Consider the following 10,074-nt stretch of genomic DNA (forward strand, 5'->3'; position numbering starts at 1 on the left):
TATCTGGGGTGATACCACAATGGTGGTATTAAGGGTGTGTATTTCCTCCTCGCCTGTGTTTATCTAGAGCTCAGGCCACCCTGTGAGGCTACCCATGTGACAGGATTATAGTTGTCTTAGGGCATTTGCCTCCGTCCCCAAGCCCAAGATCATGTGCTAGGAGACAAAGTGTCTGACCCAGGGCCACCCAGCAGAGGAGGCTAAGGATAAACATAACATTCCTACTGAGGGCAGTAGCACGACAGTGGGTTTCAAACAGGAAGACAGAGCAGGATGCCTGGTGAGGGGAGCTCTGCCTTGGCACCAGAGCAAGGGTGGGATGCAGGCTGGGGCCCACCCAGGGGGACTGAGCAGACTTATGACCATGGATGGGGCACAGAAGGCAGAAGGAGGGAGGGGCAGGGCCTCAGCTGGGTGCTGCCTCCCCCAGTGGCACTGGGCCCGTATGCCTCCCCAGGAGGAGCCACAGCATCGACAGGTCCCCGGGAGCTGGCTCGCTAGGCTCTCCTGCCTCCCAGCGCAAGGACCATGGACGCTCTGAGTCCCTCCGCGTCATCTGCCGGCCACACCGCATCTTCCGGCCATCGGACCTCATCCATGGGGAGGTGTTGGGCAAGGGCTGCTTTGGCCAGGCCATCAAGGTACACCTCATGGCCAGTGGTGGTGGGAGTGGTTGGTCTGGGAGAGGCCCTTCAGCTCTCCCTTATCAGTGGCTGTACAATAGAAGAGATACATGACTTCTAGACTTCCCAGCCAGTGTTCTCTGCTCCCCGTTGGCCTTCTTGATCTGGTTAGAGGGTTGCGATCTACCACAACAGACTAAAACTATGGGGGATGGGCAGGCAGGGCAGTCCCCTGGAAGTCCCCTCCTCAGGGCCCCACACTTGGCCTGTTGCTACCCCCTTGATGGCCTCTGGATTGCCTACCCCCTTCACCTTCTTCCCAAGCAGAGACATGAGCCTTTCCCTGTCTCTGATGTCACTTGGCTGTGACTGGGCTAGACAGATCAAGTGGTCCAGATATCCATCCCCAGTCCCCTGGCCAGCCACTTTTGACCTCTAGGAGACAGGCCAGCAGAGCAGATAGCTAGCCCTGGGTCAGGGGATCCTGTATCTAAGTCCCAGCAACCGCTCTTTCTTGCTAACTTGATGATTTTGGCCCTGTTAGGAAACCTCTCAGTGCTTCAATTTTCTCAGCTATACAAGGATGACGTGTCCCACCCTGGGGTGTCTGGAAGCATCCCAGGCAAAGACAGAGTCTGAAGTCATCCGTACATCTGCCTCTCCCTGGTGGTCCTAGGTGGGGGCTTCATAAAGGCAGGCCTATAGCACAGCCTGTTTATTCCAAGTCATCACACTCTTGTGTCCCCTGCACAGGTGACACACCGAGAGACAGGTGAGGTGATGGTGATGAAGGAGCTGATCAGGTTCGACGAGGAGACCCAAAGGACATTCCTCAAGGAGGTCAGTGAGCAGAACTCACACATCCCTCCAGGCCAGACTTCCAGGTCCCCACACCCTTCCCTGGTTGAGACAGGGTGGCATAGTGTCCAGGAGGATGTGATACTTGAGCCACACATTGAAAAAAAGAGAAAGTATCTGCCATGAGGGCAAGAAAGGAATGGCCACTGTGAGGTTGTGAGTGACCCAGGCAAGATGCACAAGGAGCACAGTGGCCAGGGAAGGTGGGGGCTTCTTCTTTGTGGGGCTATCCATGACCTCTGGTCAGAGGGTGGGGGCAGAAGAGATTGAATCCCAGCTTAGATCAGGCCAAGCCTGGCCCCAGCCTGTTTATGTCCCACCAGGTGAAGGTCATGCGGTGCCTAGAGCACCCTAATGTGCTCAAGTTCATTGGAGTGCTCTACAAGGACAAGAGGCTCAACTTCATCACTGAGTACATCAAGGGGGGCACCCTGCGGGGCATCATCAAGAGTATGGTGAGTCCCTGGCAGGCCCCGCCCACCACACCATTCCAGCCACTACCACTGTTTGGCCCTAGCCAAGGCAGTACCCTCTCTGGACTTCAGTATCCTCAGCTCTCCAGTGGGGATTGATCATAGGGTCTCAAAGGCCCTGACTCCCAGCCAAATAGGAAGCTAACTCCATCTAAAGCCAGGAAGAGGTTGGGAAGGGTGCAGCTTCGCTGAGGGAACCCACAGACTATTGTGGGGTCCTGGTTAGCCTCAGACCAGCTATAGCCTGCCACACCTGCAGGAGGTCAGAGGTGCCTTCCAATTATTAATCCATAGTGGCCTCTTTTGCTTCTGGTAAAACTAAATCCTTTTTACTATTAAATATGTGCCATAATATTCAGCACTTTCTTTAACAAATTGGATTAAATTAAAAATCCATCTCTAGGACTAAAGTACTATGAGGGATGCCTTGCAGCATTCATCCTGGACAGTATCTGGGATCCAGCGCTGGCTCCCAGCCCTGTTTCAGTATCTCCCTGAGACCACACAATTGTGTTCCCATCCCTAAACCTCTGTGTCCTCACTTCCTCAGGTTAGATTATCTGGTATTTCCTGAAGTGTGGGCCCTATGGGCTGCTGATGAGTGTTAACTTCACAGGAAAGAGTTCTGTGGTCAAGTACAATTTAGAAACACAGGGCTTCACTTTTGCCCAAGTATGGAAGACCAACCTGGGCAACATAGCAAGACCCCATTTCTTTTTCTCTTTAGAGACAGAGTCTCACTTTACCACCTTCGGTAGAGTGTCATGGTGTCACAGCTCATAGCAACCTCCAATTCCTGGGCTTAGGCGATTCTCTTGCCTCAGCCTCCCAAGTAGCTGGGACACGACAGGTGCCCGCCACAACGCCTGGCTATTTTTTTGTTGCAGTTTGGCCAAAGCAGGGTTTGAACCCACCACCCTCAGTATATGGGGCCGGTGCCCTACCCACTGAGCCACAGGTACTGCCCAAGACCCCATTTCTAAAAAAGAACAATTGTAAAAAATTAGCCAGTCCTTGCACTCTGGTTGGCCAAGGCAGGTGAATTGCTTGCACTCACAGATTCGAGCTTCCAGCATGAGCTACAACGAGACCCTGTCTCTACTAAAAATAGAAAATCTGAGGCCAAAGGATCACTTGAGCCCAAGAATTGGAGGTTGCTATGAGCTATGATGCCACAGCATTCTACCCAGGGTGGGTGACAGCTTGAGACACTGTCTCAAAAAAAAAAAAAAATTAGCCAGGTATGGTAGTATGTACTGGTAGTCCCAGCTACTTTAGAGGCTAAGGCAGGGGGACTCCTTAAGCCTGGGAGTTGGAGGTTGCAGTGAGCTATGATGCCACTGTACTCTAGCCCAGGGCACAGAGTGAGACTCTGTCTCAAAACAAACAAACAAAAAATAAGAAGAAGAAAGGCTGGGGTGAGGAGCAGTGGCTCACGCCTGTAATCCTAGCACTCTGGTAGGCCAAGGCGGATGGATTGCTAACGAGTTCAAGACCAGCCTGAGCAAAATTCTAGACCCTGTCTCTACTAAAAATAGAAAAACTAAGGCAAGAGGAATGCTTGAGCCCAAGAGTTGGAGGTTGCTATGAGCTATGGCATTACAGCACTCTACCCAAGGGGACAGCTTAAGACTCTATCTCAAAAAAAAAAAAAGGCTGGGCTCTACCACATTAGGCTTCCTAACTGCATAACTGAGTCTTTAATAGGCTCTGATGCTCTGACCCTCTCACTTGTGGTCTCCAAAGAAGGAGGTTAGAGACCAAGGCAGCTCCCCAAATGATTTGAGCTGAAAACCCTATTATCCTGGTGTGACACAGCACTGGGGCTCTCCAGGTGACCTCATTGGACCCTGCTATTTCTTGCCTATCTATGAAAGTCAGTTCAGATTTCTCTAAAAACCTGAAAAGATGGCATTTCTATAGAAGATAAATATGTAAATATGGGTATAGCATTTTTTCTCACAGGAGGCAGATTTGGAGATACAGAAGAATACTCCCCCCTTAGTGTTTGAAATCACTTCTGTTAGAAAATGACATTTTGAGTGGTTTACCCCCACCCCTTAGAAACAGATGGTTGTGGATCCCAAAGCAGGGGGCATCAGGCCCTCTAGCACACTTGCCCCTTCCTGCCTCTCTCATGCAAGTGTCCCGGCCTCTGGAGCTCCCACTGACTCTATACTGGCCATTCTCTCTCCACCCCCAGGACAGCCAGTACCCGTGGAGTCAGAGGGTGAGCTTTGCCAAGGATATCGCTTCAGGGATGGTGAGTGAGCCAGGTGATCCAGCCTCACAAATAAAAGTAAATAAAAGTATGCTCTGCTGCTAACCTAAAATCCCTCAAGGAATTGCCAAGCAGAACCCACAGGGAACCTTTGAAAGCAGGCATAGGGGTTTAAATGGAAAGTAGGAAGAATACTCCCAACTGCCAAGGCTGGGCTGGGGGAAGGGAACCCCTGGAAGGGGTGGGACAGAGCTAGGGTTCCTATGAACTGCTGCCTCCTGACCTCCACCCCTCCCTCCAGGCCTACCTCCACTCCATGAACATCATCCACCGAGACCTCAACTCCCACAACTGCTTAGTCCGAGAGGTAAGTGGCCTGGGTCATACAGGGCTGGGCAAGCTGGGAGCTGGCAGGAAGAGTTTTCAATGGAGGGAATAGCATGTGCAAAGTCCCTGAAGTGTGATGTTCAGGAAGAGATGAGTCACTTGTTATGGAGTGGGGATTGATGGCCTCCATGAGTGTCCAGGAAGCACTGGGAACCTCCAGGCACTGTGGGAAGCAGTGGACAGCAAGTAAAGAGAGGGGCAAAGCTGAATCTCACAAGCTTCCCAGGGGGTCTGCTCACACTGCCTGGTGGGAAGTCACTGCTACATGTGGAGCCAGTGTGAGGGGCAGGGCAGGGGAGAAGGCAGGCCTTTGAGGCCTCAATCCCACACCTGGAATCATCCCTTAAGAATCTGAGAGTTGGGTGGCACCTGTGGTTCAGTGGGTAGGGCGCAGGCCCCATATACAAGGGTAGCAGGTTCGAACCCAGCCCTGGGCAAACTGCAACTGCCTGCCAGGCTTTGTGGCAGGTGCCTATAGTCCCAGCTACTCGGGAGGCTGAGGCAAGAGAATCGCCTAAGCCCAGGAGTTGGAGGTTGCTGTGAGCTGTGACACCATGGTACTTTACCAAGAGTGATAAAATGAGAATCTGTCTCTAAAAAAATAAAAATAGAATCTGAGAGTTGTGAACCTTCCTGTCCCTGAAATCTATGTACAACCAAGACTTTAGAACCCCTCTTGTAAAGTGGGGCCTCTGAGAATCCTAGTGGTCACCCTCACTTGTTCCCTCTGCTGTGTTTCCCATGGCAGGGTCTACAGACCCCATGTCAGAAGACCCTGGAGCGCTCATTAAAAGTGCAGATTGCTAGCCCCCAGGTCTTCTAAAAGGCACAGGCAGGAATCAGCACTCAAACAATCCTAATTGGCCCTGGTTTCTGAGAACTAGGCAGGGAGGAGGGTCCAAGGATCCTGGTCAAGATCCTCTGACCAGCCTGCCACCTAGTATTACACCTCAGGTGATAGACCCCTAGAGGGACCGTGTTTTACCTACAGGCTGATCTAGGTGGACACATGGTCAGCTCCCCCCCTCCAATCTGCTGTCCTGCACAGCTTTTTCCAGGTGCCTCATTTATGTCACTCCAAGAGGGAGCACAGGGTTCTTCCCTTCAGGAAGAACGTGGTTCTGACCCCTGGCTGGCTGGAGCCCTGCCTCCTTGCTGTGTCCATTACTTGTTCCTCAATGTAGGGTCCAGGCTACCAGGGCCCCTGGCATTAAATGTCTTAGTCCATTTTGTGTTGCTGTCACAGAAAACCTGAGACTGGGGCGGCACCTGTGGCGCAAAGGTGTGGGGCACTAGCCCCATATGCCGGAGGTGGTGAGTTCAAACCCAGCTCCAGCCAAAAACTGCCAAAAAAAAAAAACAAACCTGAGACTGGATAATTTTTTTTTTTTTTTTTTGAGACAGAGCCTCAAGCTCTCCCCCTGGATAGAGTGCTGTGGCATCACAGCTCACAGCAACCTCCAACTCCTGGGCTCAAGCGAGTCTCCTGCCTCTGCCTCCCAAGTAGCTAGAACCACAGGCACCCACCACAGCACCTGGCTATTTTTTTGGTTGCAGCCGTCGTTGTTTTTGGCAGGCCCAGGTTGGATTCGAACCCACCACCTTAGGTGTATGTGGCTGGCACCTTAGCTGCTTGAGCCACAAGCACCAAGCCGAGACTGGATAATTTATAAAGAAAAGAAATTGCTTTCTTATAGCTCTGGAGGCTGGGAAGTCCAAGGCCAAAAGGCTTCCTCTGGTGAGGGCCTTCTTGCTGGTAGAGACCCTGCAGGGATCCCAGACCCACTCTCATGATAACTGACACAATCCCTTGATAACCCAGTAGTGCATTAGTCCCTGCAGAGCTCTTATGCTTGTGACCCAGTCACTCTTTTTTTTTTTTTTTTTTGCAGTTTTTGGCCAGGGCTAGGTTTGAACCCGCCACCTCTGGCATATTGGGCCAGCCCCCTACTCTTTTGAGCCACAGGCACCGCCCCGACCCAGTCGCTCTTAAAGGCCACACTTCTTAGCACTTAGAACTATTACAGTCACACACCGTATAATGACACTTCAATCCATGACAGGCTGCATATATGCATGTATGACGGTGGTCAGAGCAGTAGGCCAAACCATCCAGCCTACATATGTGGTGGGCTAAACCATCTAGGTTTGGACAAGCATACTCTCTGTTATTCATAGGACAAGGAAGTCCCCTAACAATGTATCTCTGAACATGTCCCCGTCTTTAAACAACACATGACTATACTTTGGAGATTAAGTCTCAAAATGACTTTCAGAGAGGACAAGCATTCAAACCATAGCACTAAGCACAAGCAGGCCTGCCCAGGAACCACTGAGGATTTATCCAGCTTCCTGCCTTGGCACTGATGCCCAGGGCTTTTTCCCGGTCCTTCAGCTCTAAGAAGGTCCCACAAACCAGGTTTTCCTGTTTTGCTGGGGTAGACACAGCAGTCAGCATTTCACTCTCCAGGGTCCCAGAGTCACCCTGGAGGGCTCCTATAAACCTAAAACAGTAGAAACAGTAGAGCCGGGGGCTTCAAAGTTGTAGGGTTTTTGTTGTTGTTGTTTTTGAGGCAGAGTGCCATGGAGTCATAGCTCACAGCAACCTCAAACTCTTGGGCTTAAGCTATTCTCTTGCCTCAGTCTCCCAAGTAGCTGGGGCTACAGGCACCCGCCACAATGCTCAGCTATTTTTTGTTGTTGCAGTTATCCTTGTTGTTTTAGCAGGCTCGGACCAGGTTTAAACCCACGTGCCTCAATGTATGTGGCCAGCGCCCTACCCACTGAACTACAGGCAGCACCCAAAATTGTGGTTTATTTTATTTTTTGAGACAGAGTCTCACTATGTCACCCTTGGTAGAGTGCTATGGCATCACAGTTCGCAGCAACCTCAAACTCTTGGGCTTTAAGAGATTCTCTTGCCTCAGCCTCCAAGTAGCTGGGACTATAGGCGCCCACCACAGTGCCCAGCTAATTTTTGTTGCAGTTGTCATTGTGTAGCTGGCCTGGGCCAGGTTCGAACCCACCACCCTCGGTGTATGTGACTGGTACCATAACCACTGTGCTTTGGGCGCTGAGCCCATAGTTGTTGGTTTAAATCCCAGCTTCATCACTGACTAGCTGGGACCTTGGGCAACTTGCTTAACCTGTATGAGCCCCTCATTTGTAAAATAAAGATAAAAATAACAGACTTCACTGGATTATTAGGAGAATTAAAGATGAAATTTGTGACATGGCATATGTAGGGCCTGGATCTCTAGTCAGAATTCCTGTTTCCTTTTCTAAACAAGGCAACACTGGTGCTCCTCATGGGGCAGAGGAAGTACTTAGAGGAGTGGGGTGCAACAGGATGGTTTAGGGGAGTGGTAGGGACGGGAAAAGGGTACAGTATTGTGGTGGCATTTTCAGTTGTTTCTAGAAGCTGTGTTTGCCAAGGACAGACCCTGCACCAGCCCCTGGGTGTCGGGGGTGTGTTCTGGTCTGTCTGGGGTTGGTGTGGGGTCCCAGCCAGGAGCATGCTGGGCAGGCAGTGCCAGGATCAGGTCTCAGGGTGACCATGTTGCATTTCCCAGAACAAGAATGTGGTGGTGGCTGACTTCGGGCTGGCACGGCTCATGGTGGATGAGAAGACTCAGCCCGAGGATCTGCGAAGCCTCAAGAAGCCAGACCGTAAAAAGCGCTACACCGTGGTAGGCAACCCCTACTGGATGGCACCTGAGATGATCAACGGTGAGTAGGTACCTCAACTGCCAGGGCCCCCAGACCCCTGGGCTAGACCTGGTACCGTCTTTGGGGGACCCAGGGCCCCAGCAGAGCTGTGGCCACAGGCCTCTCAGGTCTCCCCTGAATTCCTCAGACCCTCTACTTCCTCTTTGGGTCCTGGTTAGTTTCCTATTTCTGCTGTAACACATTCCTACACACTTGGTGGCTTAAATTATCATACAGTTCTGGAGGTGCAAAGCCCAACATCAGTCTTACCAGACTAAAGTCAAGGTGTTGGCTGGCTGCACTCCTTCTGGTGGCCCCAGGGAGAATCTGTCTTCCTGTCCTTTCCAGCTCCTGGGGGCTGCCTCATTCCTCCCTTGTTGGAGAGCACTGGGCCCACCTGGATGACCCAAGCTACTATCTCCAACTCAAGACCCTTAATTTAATCCCACATGCAGAGTCCCATGTAAAGTAGCACATGCACACATGCCTGGGGTAGGACATGGGCATCTTTAGAAGACCATGGTTCTGCCTCCCACGGGGCCTCGCTCCCCTACTTCACTTCTTTGTGGTCAGTGGTCCTGTGTATACCCAGAGTATACGTTATAAAGTCCCACCACAAGCAGGTGATACGCAAACACAGGTTCAGGGTGAGCCAACCATGGGTCAGCTCAGCACCAGCACTGACCAAGTTAATATAGTTAACATATCCCAGACCCCTGCCCAGAGCCAGCCAGCCCCTGATTTGCCTATAAGAGAATCTTCATGGTCCTTAACTTTTTTTTTTTCTCACCTTGTCGCCCTCAGTAGAGTGCTGTGGCATCACAGCTCACAGCAACCTCCAGCTCTTGGGCTTAGGTGATTCTCTTGCCTCAGCCTCCCGAGTAGCTGGGATTTCAGCCTCCCAAGTAGCTGGGACTACAGGTGCCCCCCCCCACAACGCCCGGCTATTTTTGGGGTCGGGTTAGAACCTGTCACCCTCGGTATATGAGTAGGGTGACCAGATTTTAACATTTGTAAAGTGGGACAACATGACCTGGGAGCGGGGCAGGGTGGGGGGCAGGCAGGGGACGGGGCAGGGCAGGGCCTGACAACAATGCAAACTTTGATAAGTAGTTCCCGATAATCACTTCTCAACAATTATTTGTTATTATTACAGTTTAACATTATAAAATTAACAAAAATAATATAAAACTCATATTCTGGCAAAATAGCCACATGGCAGCCGAAAACCGTATATTCCCTTCCTGTTCTCCTGCCCATTCATGCATGCTTTCCAAAAATCGGGACTCTTTTAAAACGCCGCGGGACGCAGGACAAATTGTTCAAAAGCGGGATGTCTGGTCACCTAATATATGAGGCTGGCGCCCTACTCACTGAGCCACAGGCACCGCCTGTGGTCCCTGTCTTTAAGGGGTGGTGTGAAGATTGCATAAGGTTTGTTAAGTTCATCGCTACCTAGTTGGCATCCAATAAGTTAAAGTGACTGTGCTGATCATCATTAATATTAGGTAGATAGTATTCTCATTTTACATATGAAGAAACTGAGGCTCAGCGAGTCTGTGAGAGTTTCCTGAGGTTGCTGTAACAAATTATTATAACCTCAGTGACTTAAAACAGCAGAAATAGATTCTTTCTCAGATTTGGAAGCTGGAAGTCTGTAATCCCACAGGATCATACTCCTTCCAGGGTGACCCAGGGGAGAAAGCATTCCTTGCCTTTTTCAGCTTGTGGTTGTCTTGCTTTCCCAGGTTTGTGGCTGCATCACTCCAGTCTGCTCCTGTATTCACGTGGCCTGGGCCGCCTC

General features: G+C 51.0%; 1 protein-coding gene across 3 annotated transcripts in view; it reads left to right on the plus strand.

Annotated features, from left to right (window-relative positions):
• Positions 1-10,074, plus strand: part of LIMK1 (LIM domain kinase 1) — a 31,819-nt gene that overhangs the window by 18,766 nt on the left and 2,979 nt on the right. For all 3 annotated transcript variants that reach the window (XM_003794200.2, XM_012807853.2, XM_023515742.1), the window contains 6 exons: positions 458-641; positions 1,377-1,463; positions 1,805-1,936; positions 4,158-4,217; positions 4,477-4,542; positions 8,135-8,291. In XM_003794200.2, the coding sequence (XP_003794248.1) occupies positions 458-641; positions 1,377-1,463; positions 1,805-1,936; positions 4,158-4,217; positions 4,477-4,542; positions 8,135-8,291 (686 nt within the window). The remainder of the gene's footprint in view (positions 1-457; positions 642-1,376; positions 1,464-1,804; positions 1,937-4,157; positions 4,218-4,476; positions 4,543-8,134; positions 8,292-10,074) is intronic.

The sequence above is a fragment of the Otolemur garnettii genome, unplaced genomic scaffold (assembly GCF_000181295.1).
Source record: "Otolemur garnettii isolate 467f Iridium unplaced genomic scaffold, OtoGar3 scaffold00077, whole genome shotgun sequence".
In the NCBI taxonomy this organism is placed as follows: Eukaryota; Metazoa; Chordata; class Mammalia; order Primates; family Galagidae; genus Otolemur; species Otolemur garnettii.